General features: G+C 28.7%; 1 protein-coding gene across 1 annotated transcript in view; it reads left to right on the forward strand.

Moving 5' to 3' along the window:
* Positions 1 to 2,852: 2,852 nt before the first annotated feature.
* side-III (sidestep III) overlaps positions 2,853 to 21,223 on the forward strand; it is a 710,109-nt gene continuing 691,738 nt past the window's right edge. Inside the window, exon 1 of the mRNA XM_075303796.1 lies at positions 2,853 to 4,487. Within this exon, the coding sequence (XP_075159911.1) occupies positions 4,274 to 4,487 (214 nt within the window). The 5' untranslated portion in view covers positions 2,853 to 4,273. The remainder of the gene's footprint in view (positions 4,488 to 21,223) is intronic.

Consider the following 21,223-nt stretch of genomic DNA (forward strand, 5'->3'; position numbering starts at 1 on the left):
GAAATAAAATCTTGTCAAAATTTTTTATAGAAATAAAATTTTGACAAAATTTTCTATAGAAATAAAATTTTGACAAAATTTTCTATAGAAATAACATTTTCTAAATAAATTAAAAAAAAAATAAAATAAAATTTTAACAAAATTTGCTATAGAAATAAAATCTTGACAAAATTTTTTATAGAAATAAAATTTTGATAAAATTTTCTTTAGAAATAAAATCTTGACAAAATCTGTTATAGAATTTAAATTTCGACACAATTTTCCATAGAAAAAATTTCAGAAATTTTTCTATGGAAATAAAATTTTGACAAAATTGTCTAAGGAAATAAAATTTTTGCCAGAATTTTCTATAGAAATATAATTTTGACAAAATTTTCTATAGAAATAAAATTTCGACAAAATTTTCAATAGAAATAAAATTTTGGCAAAATTTTCTATAGTAATTAAATTTTTACAAGATTTGCTATAAAAATAAAATTTTGACAAATTTTTGTATAAAGGGTGATACGGTCAAAATTTGGTCAAGGGAAAACGCGTGTAAATCGGTGAAATCGTTTATTTAAAAAATCAAATTAAATTTCTTTTTCAAGTTCAATTAGTATAAAATTCAGGAAAAATATTCAGTTATGCTGTCGCTTTTCCAAATCCGAATTGCCGGGCCTCACGCTTGACACCTGCCATCAGATTTTGTACAGCCACCGTGTCCACCTTCTTCGCCGCAGAAAGCCAGTTTGCCTTGAACTGCTGCTCGTCGTTAGCAGTTTTTTGGTCTTCTTTAGGTTCCGCTTGACAATAGCCCAGTATTTCTCAATTGGGCGGAGCTCTGGCGTGTTGGGAGGGTTCTTGTCCTTGGGAACCACCTGCACGTTGTTTGCGGCGTACCACTCCATGGCCTTTTTACCGTAATGGCAAGATGCCAAATCCGGCCAAAACAGTACGGAACAACCATGTTTCCTCAGGAAAGGCAGCAGACGTTTATGCAAACACTCTTTCACGTAAATTTCTTAGTTGACAGTGCCGGAAGCTATGAAAATGCTGCTTTTCAAGCCACAGGTACAGATGGCTTGCCAAACCAGAGATTTCTTTGCGAACTTTGACAGTTTTATGTGCTTGAAAATATCTGCTACCTTTCCCCTTCCTCTTGCCGTATAAAACTCCTGTCCCGGAAGCTACTTGTAGTCGGCTTTGACGTAGGTTTCGTCGTCCATTACCACGCAGTCAAACTTCGTCAGCATCGTCGTGTACAGCCTCCGGGATCGCGCTTTGGCCGTCATATTTTGTTTATCATCGCGATTTGGAGTCACTACCTTCTTATAAGTCGATAGTCCGGCTCGTTTTTTGGCTCGATGCACGGTTGTAGACGATACACCCAGCTTATTTGCGGCATCTCGGAGAGAGAGGTTAGGGTTTCGCTTGAAATTACCGGCAACTCTCTTTGTCAGCGGCTTCCGGTTTTCGATTTCCCCCCGATCCAGACTTCCTGGCTGTCGACAAACGTTCCCCAAACACTTTAATTACATTTGTAACGGTTGATTTGGCAACTTTTAGCGATTTTGCCAACTTTGCGTGCGAGTAGCTCGGATTTTCGCGATGCGCGAGCAAAATTTTGATACGCTGCTCTTCTTGCTTGGACGGCATTTTGACAACTGAAGAGTGAGTTCCAAAATCAAAACAGGAGCAACATTCTACACACACACACACCTTCAAAATGAGGGGTGTTCAGGTTTTTTAAATGCAAAATTGAAAGAAATATGTCAAGTTTATATTGACCAAATTTTGACCGTATCACCCTTTAGAAATAAAATTTTCACAAATTTTTCTTAGGAAATAGAATTTTCATAAAATTTTCAATAGAAGTAATATTTTCATAAAATTTTCTATAGAAAATTTTGTCAAAATTTGTTATAAAAATAAAATCTTGTAAAAATTTTTACCTCACAATGGCCACTGATTTAACTAAAAGGTTAATTGAAAATTAGATTAAAGTTTAACTAAATAATTTATTGAATCAATTAAAATAATTAAGGTTTTCAATCGACGTCAATTAATTTTATTTTCGAATCAATTGAAAAATTAATTTATTGCTGCAATCGACACCAATTACATTTTTAATCGAATAAATTAAAAAATTAATTGAAATTTTCAAATCAAATCAATTAAGGTTTTCATCAAATATTTTTCATACCCAATTAAAACTGTAATTGAAACTATCGTTTTCGTGATAGAAGACATTTCAATTAATAAATTAATTGGATCAATAAATTTCGTGATTGAATCAAAAAAAAAAAGATTTTTTTGATTGCAAGGGTTGCAGCGATTGCATCTTATATTTTTTTATATGTTGTTAAAAAAATTATTTTGTTTCGAAAGTAAACTGCTGATTTCTAAAATTTCGGTTGGCAAAGGTAAATGTCCGTCGAAAGAATGGTATAGTCATAAAATATCCCGTCTGACTATAGACTTTCCTTAATGGTTCCATATACTCTGAAAAAAGGGTTTGCTTTTCTGAAGAACGAGTGTTTAAATAAGCAAAGTTTTCGTTTGACGCTAATTTTTTTTCTTGTTTAAAGTATCTAAAAAAGTTTAGATACAACCGTTGAATAGCTGATCGTAAATTCGTGTTTTTTCGAGAATGGGAAATTTCATTGGTCTAAAATTACGTTGTGATGAAAACTATTTTTCCTTTGAATGATTCGCATTTTTTTATATAATTTTCCATATTCTTATTGAATTCAATTAATGACAAAATTCTTTGTACAATTGCAACAAACGTTCGTATATCTATCCAGATGAATAAATCGCAAAATTAACATTTATCATTTTTTTTTTGTTCTCTTTTTACAGATTACTAACCAAGCAACCATGCGAGTAAATTAACGGAAAACAATTACCATCAGCAAAATGTTATGGACATTTCCGCATAAATAGATATATCTTCGTAAAACATTAGTTTTTTTTAACTAAGACTGACAATTGGAAAATTAAATCCTATCTAGAGAACGATAGTCATTGTTGATTAAATGTGCAACAATCACCTGAAGGGAAGACCTGAAAAAGGCCAATGATAAGAATAGAGGAACCCTTAAAGAAAAAAAGAATGAAACAAAAACAAGTTAATTAGCGTTAAAAAAAATAACTCAAACCCTTGAATGAAATATCCTTGCCGTAAAATAACAACAATACCAAAAAAAAAAAACAAAATTAAGTAAACAAAGGCAACACAGAACAAAAAAAACAAACAAACTAAAAGAATAACTTAAAAAACAAGGAATCTAGAAAATAGCTAAGGTAAAAAACTTGAGTATAATTTAAAGTGAACGTAAATCCTGCTAGCGAAACTAAATCCCCTGGACAACTAACCTCTCTTTCGGCGAGAGCAAAACACAAAACAAACACAAAAAAACACCGAACAATGGGCCGTGTTGCATCATTAACAAGCAAAATTGCTTTTCCTTATCTGCAATGAATCGACAACAACAAAAACCTCGAGTAGAACAACAAAAACAAAAACAACGAGGACATCGAAAACACTACCAGCAGCAAATTTATCCACACCTACATCAGAACTCAAAAAAATCTACATAAGAAAAGCCGAAGGTAGATTCGGTTTAACAAAACCGAACTGCTGTGGCGAAATAGAGCGTACCACATTTAACGAGTTTTAAACCCCCACCCCTCATACTCTACTCAAACACACGCACACACACACACACATTCGCTCTCATATAAGACCATATATTCAACGGCTGGATAAATCGTACACCCCACATTTAAATAGAAATCATTATTCGCCAACGAGAGAGTGAGAGCAAAAAAGAAAAAATGAAAGGCAAAGCCTTTGGAAAATCGTAAAGCTTTTGAAATTAAATCGTAACATCCGCCGCCAGGAAACATTAAAATTGTTCCAGTTTGTTTGAAACGCTCTTTTTGTGTGGTGCTCGTTCAGGCTGTATTATTTGTTTTTTGAATTTCTGCTCCAGAGCCTCCGTCCCAGAGACCTGAACCATATACTTAGACAGCCACATACACTCATTCACACGGACACACACATACTCGCTCTCATACACCTGCAAACCTACTGGGCGTAAGATAATAAATTATATGCACCGGCGAACAAAAGTAATCCAAAATAGTTGGCAAAGAAACATAAAAATAACACCCTCAAAAGATATTTACAACAACGAATTTTTAGCATTGTTTCGCTCCCTATCTACCAACCGCAATCACGAAAAATTTACGCCAAGAGTTCACCGTTCAACTTCCGCAAAACAAAATGTCCTTGTTTAGTCACAGTGACGGCGACGGCGGCGGCGGTGGTGTGATCAGCATTTTGGCCAACATGGATTTATTTAAATGTTGTCGTCGTCGTATCTCAACACTGCTAACATGGCGCTATTGTTTGGGTGCTGCTGTAACGTTGCTGATATTTGTGGCAAATTTAAGTGCCACCAATGCTCAAATTGATTGGGACGATGATGATGATCCAGGTGAGTGAGATAAGCTAAAATAATTCAAATGAAAAAAATAAACTTGCTCAGAATATGTACTTGAAGACGTATTTAAGCTTCATGATATATTTTATATTAAAATTTATTCGACTATTATAATATTTATATAGAATTTTTACTTTTTAACTTAAATGTTCAACTTCAAAAAAACAAAGAAAAAACAAGTATATACGGCCGTAAGTTCGGCCAGGCCGAAGCTTATGTACCCTCCACCATGGATTGCGTAGAAACTTCTACTGAAGACTGTCATCCACAATCGAATTACTTGGGTTGCTGTATCACTTGCCGATGGCAAGGTATCTTAAATCTTCCTAACATCGTCTTTTAAATTGCAAGGTAGTCCATATGTGGTATATAACATATTAAACTAAAAAAGGCCAATTAAATATAATTAAATTTGACAAAATTTTCTATAGAAATAAAATTTTGATAAAAGTTTCTATAGAAATAAAATTTTGTCAAAATTTTTTATAGAAGTAAAATTTGGACAAAATTTTCTACAGAAATAAAATTTTAACAAAATTTTCTATAGAAATAAAATTTTAACAAAATTTTCTACAAAAATAAAATTTTAACAAAATTTTCTACAAAAATAAAATTTTAGCAAAATTTTCTATAGAAATAAAATTTTGACAAAACTTTCTATAGAAATAAAATTTTGACAAAATTTTCTATAGAAATACAATTTTGCCATAATTTTCTATAGAAATAAAATTTGGCACAATATTCTATAGGAATATAATTTTGACAAAATTTTCCATTAAAATAAAATTTTGACAAAATTTTCTATAGAAATAAAAATTTTGTAGATTATTTTTGGCTCGAGTGGCAACCATGATTATGAACCGATATGGACCAATTTTTGTGTGATTGGGGATCGGCTATATAACTATAGACCTATATGTACCAATTTTGGCATAGTTATTAGCGGCCATATACTAACACTACGTTGCAAATTTCAACCGGATCGGATGAATTTTGCTTCTCCAAGAGGCTCCGAAGATCAAATTTGGGGAACGGTTTAGATGGGGGCTATATATAATTATGAACCCATATGGACCAATTTTTGCATGGTTGTTACAGACCATATACTAACTCCACATACCAAATTTCAATCGGATCGGATGAATTTTGCTCCTCTAAGAGGTTCCGGAGGTCAAATCTGGGGATCGATTTAATGAAGGCTATATATAATTATGGACCGATAGTGACCAATTCTTGCGTGTTTGGTAGAAGCCACATACTAACCTTGCATGGTTGTTAGAGACCATATACTAACATCACGTACCAAATTTCAACCGGATCGGATGAATTTTGCTCTTCTAAGAGGTTCCGTAGGTCACATCTGGGGATCGATTTATATGGGGGCTATATATAATTATGGACCGATAGGGACCAATTCTTGCGTGTTTGGTAGATGCCACATACTAACCTTGCATGGTAGTTAGAGACCATATACTAACATTACATACCAAATTTCAACCATATCATATGAATTCTGTGCTTCCAAGGGGCTCCGGAGGTCAAATCTGGGGATCGGTTTATATGGGGCCTATATATAATTATTGACCGATTTAGACCAATTTTTGCATGGGTGTTTGAGGCCATATATTAACACCACGTACCAAATATCAACTGAATCAGATGAATTTTGTTCTTCCAAGAGGCTCGGAGGTCAAATCTGCTGATGGGTTTATATGGGGGCTATATATAATTATGGACCTATGTGGACCAATTTTTGCATGGTCATTAGAGACCATATACTAACACCATGTACCAAATTTCTGCCGTATCGGATGAAATTTGCTTCTCTTGGAGGCTCCGCAAACCAAATCGGGGAATCGGTTTATATGGGGGCTATATGTAATTATGGACCGATGTGGACCAATTTTTGCATGGTTGTTATAGACCGTATACTAACACCATGTACCTAATTTCACCCGGTTGGGATGAAATTTGCTTCTCTTAGAGCAATCGCAAGCCAAATTTGGGAGTCCGTTTATATGGGGGCTATACGTAAAAGTGGACCGATATGGCCCATTTCCAATACTATCCGACCTACATCATGAACAACTACTTGTGCCAAGTTTCAAGTCGATAGCTTGTTTCGTTCGGAAGTTAGCGTGATTTCAACAGACGGACGGACGGACGGACATGCTCAGATCGACTCAGAATTTCACAACGACCCAGAATATATATACGTTATGGGGTCTTAGAGCAATATGTCGATGTGTTACAAACGGAATGACAAAGTTAATATATCCACATCCTATGGTGGAGGCTATAAAAAGGCCGATTAAATACGTATACTATTCAGTGTGACAAAATTTTCTATAGAAAGAAAATTTGACAAAATTTTCGATAGAAATAAAATTTTAACAAAATTTTCTATGGTAATAAAATTTTGACAAAATTTTATGTAAAAATAAAATTTTGACATAATTTTCTATAGAAATACAATTTTGACAAAATTTTTTATAGAAATAAAATTTTAACAAAATTTTCTATAGAAATAAAATTGTAATAAAATTTTCTATAGAAATAAAATTTTGACAACATTTTTTATAGAATAAGATTGCACCGCGAAAAAAAAGCCACCGGTTGAAGTTCTCTGTTGTGTTGAGTATAATGTTGTCGTCTGTCTAGGTCGATTTTGGGATTTCCTACTTTATTTTTAAGGAGCTGTTAAAATTAATTTTTTTCCTAAGTTAGATATAAATCATCCTCTTCCTTTCTTCTCTATCCCTCTATAAACCATTTCAAACCTTTTTAAAAATTGCTTTCAACAATTTTGTTACCATTTCCATATTTTGGCTTATATTTTATAAACGAATATCCTTAATTCTGCATAAAAGCCACCTAGTAACTACCTACCATTTTTAGTTTCAAACTATAATTACCACATACATATGTCATAAATAATTTACATTAAAAATAAAAATAATAATAAATAGACGGAAATTATTATTACTCTGTTTCCTCCATAGCAATGGGGTTTATCCATAGAAAACAGAAACATTAGCCACCTGGTATGGAAATGGCTTATGCTGAGGCATATACTGGTATTTAAAAATACCATCAACATTTACCCTAATATTTTTGTCATAAAAATTAGTTTATTATATATGCTGGCTAATAAAGATTTTTTTGATAAAACAAAGTTTTTGTTTTTTGCCATCAAGTGGGTGGGTGGTGAACGGAAGGATTTTCTACATATGCCAGTTACATAAAACCGTAATAAACCCCATCAACTTTGGTTCAAAGGATACGCAAGATATAAAGAGATAATTATCATTGTGAAAATAGTTTTTCCATTTATAAGCTTTCATATGTAGTGATGCCTAAAGCACTTATTATAACCTTAATTTTTTTAGTATTCCATAACAATTTGAATGCTTACTTTGCATGCTTAAATATTCTCAAATGGTTTGAAAGTCATTTGAAATTGTTTGTGAATGTGCTGAAAGTTTTTGTAGTTAATTAAAAAGAAATCCTTGAATATGTTCATATTTGTAAAAGATGGGAAAAATGTTGCCACCGCTTATCATCATAGAAAACTTAATAGAAAACAATAGGGCTTAATATCTATTTAAGGAAAATATCAGATAATTCACCAGAGTAAATGGCAATTCTGATTTCCTAAGGTCGTCTTGTCGAAAAATCTTTTATAAAGTAATTTTTATCGGCAGATCACCGTTTGAAAGTAATAGTGGATGAAATATATATACATCTGTGACCAAAGAATAATCAAAACAGTGGACTGTATTCGGCGAACGAATTATACATATGGCAAATATTGACTCTTCTGCTGAAAGAATTATGTATTGGACCAATTTGAAGAAGAATTGAAGAAAAAAAGGCCCCACAAATAAAATAGCTTTTTTACGTAGAGATTTATATCCACGTTTGCCACAATTGGTAGAATTCTACCAAAAATGGTAGATTTTTTACTCTTTGGTAAATTGGTAAAATTCTTGATGTTGTGGTAGAATTTGCATAATATTCCTCTTAAATATGAGGTACTCCACAAATTTCTATAGAAATGAAATGTTGACAAAATTTTCTATTCAAATAAAATTTTTAAAAATTTTTTTATGGACATAAAATTTTGAGAAAATTTTCTACAGAAATAAATAAATAAATAAATGAGAAAAATTTCTATAGGAATAACATTTTGACGAAATTTTCTATAGAAATAAAATTTTGACAAAAATTTCTTTGGAATTAAAATTTTGAAAATTTTTTATGGAAATAAAATTTTGACATGATTTTCTTCGGAAATAAAATTTCGACAAAATTGTCTATCCATATAAAATTTAGACAAAATTTTCTCTAGAAATAAAATTTTGAAAAAATTTTCTATAGAAATACAATTTTGACAAAATTTTCTATAGAAATAAAATTTTGACAAAATTTTCTATAGAAATATAATGTTGACAAAATTTTCTACAGGAATACAATTTTCACAAAATTTTGTATAGAAAAAAAATTTGTAGATCCAAGTAGATTTTTGTTAAATATATGAAGTTGGATGGATTTGCTTATTATGGGCTTTTTTCCTCTTACTTCCTTCTTCTTTTTCTGCTGCTCTTAGAATCATTCACACCAGGAGTATAAGAAGCATCACAATTCTTCCCTTCTATACTTAATATTTAATCTATAAAAAATTGTGTAATTCTATTAAAATTTCTTCATATTCTCCTTTATAAATAAAACACCCGTTGATAAAAGAGGCGCTTGTTTTATTTTTCTATTTATGTCAGAAATAAAATGCATTAATATAAAATTATTTTCTTATATTTCCTATATGTTAAACTTCAAATGCGACCCCCTAAGGTCAACAACAATTTGAAAAGACCATAGTTTATTGCCATTTATAAATCATAAAAAGAAAATCAAAATGAAATGATAATATATCTCCCAAGCCATTCTCCTATACGATTCGATTGAATTCTAAACAGGCAGGAATCATGAAATATAATTTTTCGATATATTTATTTCTGTCACAAGATTTCAAGGAAAGGATTCCTTTTTTTAAGCAAAACAAAAAAAAAAAAATAAAAAATTCTCGCACATGTTTCTACAAATACATGTAAGACCTTATGTCATATTTATTGTTGCCTCTAGCCAATAGACCTTAGTTATTTGAAATATTAACAAAGTTATGAATGCTTTGAAATGCTTTTTTTGTTTTTGTTTTGTTACAACAATATGGGTGAGGATGATGTGGGATGGGTATGTCATACTACCCTGATAATTCACATAAAATTCTAAGGCAGGACAATGAAAATGTCACCAGCAGTAGCAATTTGAAGAGGGAGGCGTAAAAAATAATGAATAAAAAATTGGTTGGCATGTGTGTAGCATTTCAGTTCCTTTTTTTTTTCTTTTCAGAATTATTTATAAGGATATTTTCTTGGTAGTTTGTCATATTCGATGTTATTTTTGTTGTTTTGTTTGAACCTATTTTGGCAATATAATTTTTTTTATGTTTGCACTTTACACACAATTTATATATATGTATATATACCTAAACATGTCAAAATATCACTCTCCACTCCCCCCTGAGTAACATGGTGTGGTGGACCAAAGCCAATGGAATCAGTGAAAGTCCTTGTGCCAAAAATTAAACTGAGCACATTTGACATATATTTTCCATTTTATTTTTAACTTTCTTTATTTTTGCGAAACGTATCTAAACTGTTTGTTATTTTATCTAGGAAATGCTTTGATTTCTTTTGTATATGTTTACGGAAATACAGTATTTGGTAAGCCAATTAGAATGGAAAGCAGGCCCGGTTCCAAAGATTTTGGAATTAATTCTAAGCCAGAGAAGCGGAGAATTGAAGTAAGGATAAATTTAAGACACAATTCTCATTTAAATTTGAATTTTGCTTACTTAGAACGCAAGAAATAATTTGAATTTTGCCTTTGGTCTGTTTTTTTTTTCAAGTACTATAACGAAAACTTTAATTTTCAGACTCGACTTCATATAGAAATTAAGCTATGTTTTAAGTAAACATGTCCTTTAAATAAAGTATTGAAAACTATCTCTTATTTTAGAATTCTTTTTGCCTTGTAGTCAAGATGCAAAAAAATTCACCAAATTTACAAAATGACATCACTGAAAAGTTTTTAAAATTTTGTACAATGAAAAACAAAAATTATATCAGAGAAATATGCCTTCTATGCTTATTAAAAAATCTCATTCGTATTTCAAAGACAAGAAATCTTTGACCTCACGACAATAGAAATAAAATTTTGACAAAATTTTCAGTAGAAATAAAAGTTTGACAAAATTTTAATAGAAATAAAATTTTGACAAAATTTTAATAGAAATAAAATTTTGACAAAATTTTAATAGAAATAAAATTTTGATAAAATTTTTCATAGAAATAAAATGTTGACAAAATTTTCTCCAGAAATAAAATGTTGACAAAATTTTATAGAAATAAAATTTTGACAAAACTTTCTATGGAAATAAAATTTTGACAAAATTTTCGGTAGAAATAAAATTTTGACAAAAGTTTCTATAGAAATAAATTTTTGACAAAATTTCCTATAGAAATAAAATTTTGACAAAATTTTCTATAGAAATAAAATTTTGACAAAAGTCTCCGATAGAAATAAGATTTTCACAAAATTTTCTACAGAAAGAATAATAAAATTTTGAAAAATTTTTCTATAGAAATAAAATTTTGACAAAATTTTCTACAGAAATAAAATTTTGACAAAAATTTCTACTTACATAAAATTTTGACAAATTTTCTATAAAAATAAAATTTTGACAAAATTTTCTGCAGAAATAAAATTTTGAAAAAATTTTCTATCGAAATAAAATTTTGACAAAATTTGCTATAGAAATAGAATGTTGACAAAATTTACTATAAAAATAAAATTTTGTCAAAATGCTCTATAACAATAAAATTTTGACAAAATTTTCTATGGAAATAACATTTTGACAAAAATTTCTATAGAAGTAAAATTTCAACAAAACTTTCTATGGAAATAAAATTTTGACAAAATTTTCTGTAGAAATAAAATGTTGACAAAATTTTCTATAGAAATAAAATTTAATAGAAAATAATTAAACAAGCTTGAGATGGTTTTTTGTTTGTATTGGTTTCTTTATTTTTCAATATTTCGCAATTACATTGAATTGCTTTATCAGGAGTCGATGTATGCAAAACGTTCAAGTGTAACACAACAACAACACATAAAGCTTAAAACTAGAGTAGTATCACTACGCTCGTCTATTACTTTTATTGCACTGAATAAAATTTTGACAAAATTTTCTATAGAAATATAATTTTGATAAAAGTTTCCGATGGAAATACGATTTTCACAAAATATTCTATAGAAATAAAATTTTCTATAGAAATAAAATTTTAACAAAATTTTCTATATAAATAAGATTTTCACAAAAGTTTCTATAGAATTAAATTTTTGATTTCAGCTTAAAACCATGAGTTGACTAAACTACTTAACCAACAGAGGAAAAATGTATTTGTCAAATTTATTTGGGCAAAGCCCTATTGACTACAAGATGGTTGAATGGACGGCCGCCTCGGAAGTACTACATCTCTCATGGCCTTTCTAGTTCTAACTCAGATTTGGGCATCGATGAGCTCTGGCACTGTTGGAAACTTTAATGAATTTAGTCCAAGTCCATCTTTCAATATGTGGTGCATCCATTCTCGCGATATGTTCAATTCGCCAACAAATTTTTTACCAATATGGCGTGTATTTCGATCAAATATATCCTTTAATTTTCGAATCATTCCTGGTATTGTTAGTTTGAGTTAGTTGAGTTGAGTTTTGATTTTTCATTGGCATTCGTCATAATCCAAATACCAATGACTGTGCTTAATACACACATAGTAATGTCTACGTGTAGTTGCTTTTGAACATCATTTCACATCACTTGTATGTGTGCTCGCCAAAGCGCCTAAGTTTAGCACTCTATTGTCTTTTTTCTGATTTTTGCTCAGCAGCGTATCCTATACCCTACACCAGTATGTGGTCCATTCCCACCGAAGCGCCACCTTGAGATAATGATTGCATTGGTATATTTTTTTCCAAACTTACTCTCCCAAAATATCCCAGGTTTAAAAGATTTTGGTGTCCTTTGTGTGGTGAACATGAAGAGAGGAACCTCCTTTTTAATCAACTCTTAGGTTAGGTATAATGGCAACCTGATATGTAACCAGCATTTGCGAGAGGTGATAATCCACCACTGGAAAATTTGTTGGTTCTCGGTCGATGAAGTGAATTGAACCCACGACCCTTTGTATGGAAGGCGGGCAAGCTAACTATTGCACCACGATGAGCTCTTGTACTTTTTGGAACTTCAATGGCTTTAGTCCAAGCTCATTTTATAATGATATGTTCAGCTCACGAGCAAGTTTTCTACCACTCCAGTAGTGATGCCAGTATTGGGGAATTTTCCCTAAATAGGGCATAGTTTTTTCGTGGATGCGGACACAATTTTTGAGTTGGGAACTTGGGGATTTTTGTGGGGAATTTTTGAAGTCTGTTTGCTATATTAGAGGTAGAGTTAGGGTTTACATTAAGAGCTTACAGAAGTACAGAGAATCTTCAAAATGTAAATAAAATTATTCCACGGCATTTATTTGGGGTCCAAGAGCTACTTTACAATTTACTCTGTTTCCTAAAAAAAATACTACTGTGAAATTATGTCGTAAAGACTCGGATGGAAGTATTGCCCCTCATTTTTTGACTATTTAGAACTAACATGTTGACCGAAACCCCATATTTCTCGAGACGATAAGATAAAAATTCAATGACTCTTTATGCCAATAATTAATTCTGATTAGGGATAGTATTGGAAGATATTTTGAGCACCCGCCTCCTGGTTTTGTGTTCTGAAATCTTCATCATATTATAGCTCGTAAACTGGTATAACGAAAATTGCATATTTTTTCCAATTTTTTAATTTTGACGGATTTTCTACAGCAGAGCCTATTCCTTTACTTTTTTCAAAAAAACTTGCCAAAAATGTATTGATGATTTTTGTGGGGAATTTTAAATTAAATTGGTGATTTTTGTCCCCAAGAGCCCGAAAAATACTGGCGACAGTGCACTCCAGCGTAGATTTCGATCAAATATAGTCTTTACTTTTCTGATTTATTCTGGTGTTGCAGCACTGCAAGTATTGCGGTAACGAGCAATTTTACGAGAATCTAAAGATTTATTCACTTCAGTTTTCCAGCAAAATACAAAGCACCCACATTCCAATACAAAAAACGGTATATATGAATGCAATAGGTCAAAATGCTTTTGGAAGCTTGTAAATAATAAAAAAGCTCTCAGTGACCGGTTTAGAAATCTTAACTATCCGAAGTTGGTGGCAATACATATAAGCCACCCTGTAACACACACATGACTACAATTCACATTAGCACAGCCTGAAAAGGTATCGCTATGTCGACTTCATCGTACTTTAGCGTTTGCTTACATACGAGTATTTTCACTTTAGCCTCTAATGGCCACTGCACTCATGTGTTAGTTGGTTGTTCCAATGAAATCTCTACAATTTTCTTACTCATGTGTTCGTTCGTAAATTTTTTGCTGTTTTTTTTTTCTCGGTTCTTTTGGTTTTGTTGCTTTGTACTTTCTAGTTCTGTTCTTTATAAGCATTGTAGTCAGTAGTTGACATCAGCCATATAATGTCGAATATATGACAGAATACATTGCTGACACTCATGTGGCATAGTAATTTTCTGCAGCTTTTACAGATTTTTTGTTTGTGTATGATGTGTGTTATGGTGGCTGCGACTTTATGTTGTAGAGGGGGGAAGTGGGGGTCGTATGAGTGTAATGACACTCCCTCTCTCTTTCTATATCATTTCTATCTATGAGAATAGCTACTGGGTCTTAACATTCTGTTTTATACGCCTCCATGCGACAATGTATAAAGACGAGTGAGTGTAAATTCTATTAGAGTATAAGTTAAGCTTTAAAGTGATGTGAATTGTTTTAGTTTTGAGAATGAGAAAAATTTTGAGAAGTTTTTTTTTTTTTCATAAAAAAAAATTAGAAGGCATACGGGCACTTATGTAGGATAAAAAATATGAATTGACGTTAAGTTTGGCATGGGCTTATATAAAAAAAAAAAAACATTGTTATACCCTCCACCATAGGATGGGGGGTATATTAACTTTGTTATTCCGTTTGTAACACATCGAAATATTGCTCTAAGACCCCATAAAGTATACATATATTCTGGGACGTGGTAAAATTCTGAGTCGATTTAAGCATGCCCGTCCGTCCGTTCGTCTGTTGAAATCACCTAACTTCCGAACGAAACAAGCTATCGACTTGAAACTTGGCACAAGAAACCAGCAAAAAAGAGCTTCCAAAAAAGTAGTTTGGATCCCCAATCTGTGATCCGGAAGTAGTGCAAACTTGGATCATCTCCAATGAATTTTACATGGGCTCGTCAGAATTTGAATGAAGAAATTTAAAAAGCGAAAACAAAATTTTTTTTAAACCAATTTCACTTTTTTTCATCCATATGTTTTATTACATTATTATTTTCCTATTATCTAATTTTTACAATTTGAAAAACTTTTTCGCTTCGAACAGGGGTTGAACTTAGGTTTGCTGGCACCATAACACAACGCCTTAGTACACTCAGCCACTAACGCCATTGAACATAAAGCGTCGTAATATGACACCACGGCATGACAATCTAATTACTTTGTGAGATATTCTTTATTAGTATGGACGAAAAAATAAGAAACGCAAGTTCAAATCTCACCAGCGGATATTTTTTTTATCAAATATTTTTCAAAAAAATTATTTTTTATGTTATGCATTGTTGTTATTTTTTTATTTTCTGCATATATTTTCGTATAAATATATTTTTCCATTAAAAATCAACAAAAAAATTTTAAATTCTCGAAAGATAACTGTTAAACAAATGGTTGTGTACCACTTAGAATTGAATGTTTGGCATTGTTCTAGTGGTACGATTGCGGCATGTCCAGTTTTTCAGAAAAAAAAAACAGGAAGTCGTTCGTACTATTTTTGTTGAAACACCCATTTGATTTTAATTACACGGGAAGCTATTTTAATTAAATTTTTTATAACTCGCTTCTATCATATTTTTAATGTGCAAGTTTTAAGCGTTTTGTTTCAAATAGAGTTTCAAAAACAGTGTAAGAATTTAAAAACAAAAATTGTCAAAATGTTATTTCTATAGAAAAATTTGTCACAATTTTATTTGTATAGAAAATTTTGTAAAAATTTTATTTCTATAGAAAATTTTTCCAAAATTTTATTTCTATAGAAAGTTTTGTCAAAATTTTATTTCTATAGAAAATTTTGTCAAAATTTTATTTCTATAGAAAATTTTGTCAAAATTTTATTTCTATAGAAAAATTTGTCAAAATTTTATTTTTATAGATAATTTTATCAAAATTTTATTTCTATAGAAAATTTTGTCAAAATGTTATTTCTATAGAAAATTTTGTCAAAATTTTATTTCTATAGAAAAATTTGTCAACATTTTATTTGTAAAGAAAATTTTGTAAAAATTTTATTTCTATAGAAAATGTTGTCAAAATTTTATTTCCCTTAAAAATTTTGTCAATATTTTATTTCTATAGAAAATGTTGTCCAAATTTTATTTCTATAGAAAAATGTGTCAAAATTTTATTTCTATAGAAAATTTTGTCAAAATTTTATTTCTGTAGAAAATTTTGTCAACATTTTATTTCTATAGAAAATTTAGTCAAAATTTTATTTCTATAGAAAATTTTGTCAAAATTTTATTTCTATAGAAAATTTTGTCAAAATTTTATTTCTATAGAAAATTTTGTCAAAATTTTATTTCTATAGAAAATTTTGTCAAATTTTATTTCTATAGAAAATTTTGTCAAAATTTTGTTTCTATAGAAAATTTTGTCAAAATTTTATTTCAATAGAACATTTTGTCAAAATTTTATTTCTATAGAACATTTTGTCAAAATGTTATTTATATAGAAAAATTTGTCAACATTTTATTTGTAAAGAAAATCTTGTCAAGATTTTATTTCTATAGAAAAATTTGTCAACATTTTATTTCTATAGAAAATTTTGTCAAAATGTTATTTTTATAGAAAATTTTGTCAAAATAACATTTTACAGATAATTTTATCAAATTTTTATTTCTATAGAAAATTTTGTCAAAATGTTATTTCAATAGAAAATTTTGTCAAAATGTGATTTCTATAGAAAATTTTGTCAAAATTTTATTTGTATAGAAAATTTTATTTCTATAGAAAATTTTGTCAAAATTTTATTTCTATAGAAAATTTTGTCAAAATGTTATTTCTATAGAAAAATTTGTCAAAATTTTATTTTTATAGAGAATTTTCTCAAAATGTTAGTTCTATAGAAAATGTTCTCAAAATTTTATTTCGATAGAAAATTATGTCAAAATTTTATTTCTATAGAAAAATTTGTCAAGATTTTATTTCTCTAGAAAATTTTGTCAACATTTTATTTTTATAGAAAATTTTGTTAAAAAATTATTTCTATAGAAAATTATGTTAAAATTTTATTTCTATAGAAAATTTTGTCAAAATTTTATTTCTAAAAGATTTTGTCACAATTTTATTTCTATAGAAAATTTTGTCAAAATTTTATTTCTATAGAAAATTTTGGCAAAATTTTATTTCTATAGGAAATTTTGTCAGAATTTTATTTCTATAGAAAATGTTGTCAAAATTTTGTTTCTATAGAAATTTTCTCAAAATTTTGTTTCTATAGATAATTTTTCACAATTAGTAAACGAAAAACTATCATTTTTGGTAGAACTTAACAGCTGAATTATTCAAAGTACGAATAATTCACCAATGCCCATTTTAGAATATTTGCTCTAAATTTTATTTTAAAAATTTTAAAAAGTAAATCGTTGTTTTATGCGCTGTTCCGAAAGGCTTACATCTTAATGTTAGGATTAAGTTGTTCTCCATTTCTCGAAAAAGCTCCATATGTTCGAATATTATCCTTTTGTAAATTTCCATCCCTTGTCTCTGTTTTGAAAAATCCTATGGACATCTGAACATATACTTAAGAGTACGTTAAGAAGACTAAATAGTTTTGATTTAAGATTTTTCTTCACATCTATGTTTGCCTAAGGTTAACAATAGTTTTCCTCCCCTGCTTCCCCTTCGAATTTATTGCATTACCTAAGGCCTCATATCTCCTTTGTTGACATTCAACATCGATTGGCTTCTAACCTATTGTAGCTCTCTGTGTGTCGATATTGAATTTTTCAAACTGACGACACAAGTTGTGTTCAACTATTTCCTAATAAAGATGTCAAAAAAATGTTTCATATTTAAAAGAAATGAATGGGGTCCAAAGTGTTTCACAAATACCCCTTTTACTGGTGAGAAGGGGAAAACAGGGATATCATAAATGGGGGAGAAAATGACAAAGCACAATGAGAAAGTGGAAAAAACAAGCAATAAAAAGGTTGAGATTTGATAGTAAAAGTTTTTGGCCAGGGATGGATAATGATGTTATTTGGATAAATTCCAAAGTCAAAAAGGGTTAACCATTTGATGGGCTAAGACAGAATCGTGCCTTGGTTGTCTGCTTTAAATAGCCTATAGTGTGGTAAAAATACTTTCACAAATTCCCCTGGACATTTTTGTGTTAAATGGGATTAGTTTGTTTCTAGGTATTCCTAATAAAGTTTGATGTAAGGGTGCAGGTTTTTTCTATCTGACCTGCCAGTTGCCAGTTGGATATACTTTTTTTTGCATTTTGTTTTATTTTTATTTTGTAAAGGGAAGTTTTGTCTTTATGAGAGCTTCTATTTGGGACAAAAAAAAATATTTTAGAAATTGGTTTTGGTTTTCCCTAAATCAAATATTCGCTTAAGGTGTGATTATGGTGGCATCTTCAATTCTCCAAATTAGTTGATCTAAGGACCGAAAGAGTAATTTCAACTTTTTGGTGTTTTTCTAATTAAAAAATCTCTAGCAAATTGATTGACAACGGCCATAATCTAGAGAAATGAATTAATATATTTCTGCTCTCTTTTTACATTACTTTAAGAAATGTCTGATATTTGAACAACTTTTTCTCAAATAAAAAGGAACAGAAGGGGATTTTGAAATTCGAAATGAAACCCTCTCACTAATTTTCAATGCATTTCCATTTTTCCCAAACACCATACAGAAATAAAATTTTGAGAAATTTTCTTATAAATTTTTCCATAGAAATAAAATTTTGAAAAAAAATTTCTATAGAAATAACATTTTGATAAAATTTTCTGTAGAAATAAAATTTTCAATAGAAATAAATTTTGACAAAATTTTCTATAAAAATAAAATTTTGAAAAAATCTATACAAAAAAAATTTTTACAAAATTTCTATACAAATAAAATTTTTACAAAATTTCTATAAAAACAAAATATTTAAAAAATTGTCTATAGAAATAAAATTTTGAGAAATTTTCTATAGAAATAAAATTTTGAGAAATTTTCTATAGAAATAAAATGTTGACAAACTTTTCTATAGAAATAAAATTTTGAGAAATTTTCTATAGAAAGAAAATTTTGTGAAAATTTTACATAGAAAAAAAATTTTGACAAAATTTTCTATAGAAATAAAATTTTGAGAAATTTTCTATAGAAATAAATTTTCTTAAAAAAATTTATATATAAATAAAATTTTGACAACATTTTCTATAGAAATAACATTTTGAGAAAGGTTCATTCGCCCGAACCGAAACATGTACAGTCCAGGCGTGTATAGATTTGTATCCAGCGTTTTCTTTTCAATGGCTCTATTAACCATGTTCCTTAATCTATATCTGTCCATAAAGCTCGAAGAAATAGTTGTATAATTAGATATAATGCATTTGGACGTCAATTGCCTGTTTCGGTATCAGGCTAACATGAAATATAAAAATGAAAATTTTCTATAAGAAAATAAAATTTTGAGAAAATTTTCTATAGAAATAAAATTTTGTGAAAATTTTCTATAGAAATAAAATTTTGAGAAATTTTCCATAGAAATAAAGTTTTGAGAAAATTTTCTATAGAAATAACATTTTGAGAAAATTTTCTATAAAAATAACATTTTGTGAAAATTTTCTGTAGAAATAAAATTTTATATAGAAATAAATTTAGACAAAACTTTCTATAAAAACAAAAGTTTGAAAAAAGTTTCTATATAAATAAAATTTTTACTAAATTTCTATACAAATACAATTTTTACAAAATTTCTGTACAAATAAAATTTTTACAAAATTTCTATACAAATAAAATTTTTACAAAATTTCTATACAAATAAAATGTTTACAAAATTTCTATACAAATAAAATGTTTACAAAATTCCTATACAAATAAAATTTTTACAAAATTTGCTTTAGAAATAAAATCTTGAGAAATTTTCTATAGAAATAAAATTTTGACAAAATTTTCTATAGAAATAAAATTGTGAGAAATTTTCTGTAGAAATAAAACTTTTAGAAATTTTCTATAGAAATAAAATTTTGAGAAAAGTTTCTATAGAAATAAAATTTTGAGAAATTTTTCTATAAAAATAAAATTTTGAGAAAACTTTCTATAGAAATAAAATTTTGACAAAATTTTCTATAGAAACAAAATGTTGACAAAATTTTCAATAGGAATAAAATTTTGAGAAATCTTCTATAGAAAAAAAAATTGTGAAAATTTTCTATAGAAATAAAATTTTGACAAAATTTTCTATAGAAATAAAATTTTGATAAATTTTTTATAGAAATAAAATTTTGAGAAAAGTTTCTATACAAATAAAATTTTGAGAAAAGTTTCTATAAAAAACTAAAATTTTGAGACAATTTTATATAGGAATAAAATTTTGAGAAAATTTTCTATGGAAATAAAATTTTGACAACATTTTCTATAGAAATAAAATTTTGGGAAATCTTCTATAGAAATAACTTTTTGAGAAAATTTTCTATAAAAATAAAATTTTAAGAAAATGTTCTATAGAAATGAAATTTTGGCAAAATTTTCTATAGAAATAACATTTTGACAAAATTTTCTATAGAAATAAAATTTTGACAAAATTTTCTGTAAGAACAAAGTTTTCACAAAAATTTCTATAGGCATACAATTTTGCCAAATTTTCTATAGAAATATAATTTTGAAAAAATTTCACATAGAAATAATATTTTGACAAAATTGTCTAAAGAAATAAAAAAAATTTTATAGAAACATACACAAAGATCTTGGTGTCCCCTTTCTTAAAGGTGTAATAGCCACTAAGAGTACCAATTACCTAAACAGACTTAGCTATCATCCAAATATTTTAGCTATAACTTTATTAGATGACACTTACGTAAAAAGACGCCTCAAACGCACTCATATTCTTGATTCGCCTTAAATAATATAATATTGTATAGTATATGCTAAAAATGTAAAACGTTATAGAAATGTTAATTGCAATGGTGATTAACTAAATTTTTGTGTTACCTAGTTATTAATAAATTTGCTTATTATTGTATTTTAAATAGATTGCAAATAAAGAGAAAAAAGAAAAAAATAAGAAATAAAATTTTGTGAAAAATTTCTATAGAAATAAAATTTTTAGAAATTTTCTATAGAAATAAAATTTTGAGAAAAGTTTCTATAGAAATAAAATTTTGAGAAATTTTTCTATAAAAATAAAATTTTGAGAAAACTTTCTATAGAAATAAAATTTTG

Source organism: Haematobia irritans, chromosome 1 (assembly GCF_050003625.1).
Source record: "Haematobia irritans isolate KBUSLIRL chromosome 1, ASM5000362v1, whole genome shotgun sequence".
Classification (NCBI taxonomy): Eukaryota; Metazoa; Arthropoda; class Insecta; order Diptera; family Muscidae; genus Haematobia; species Haematobia irritans.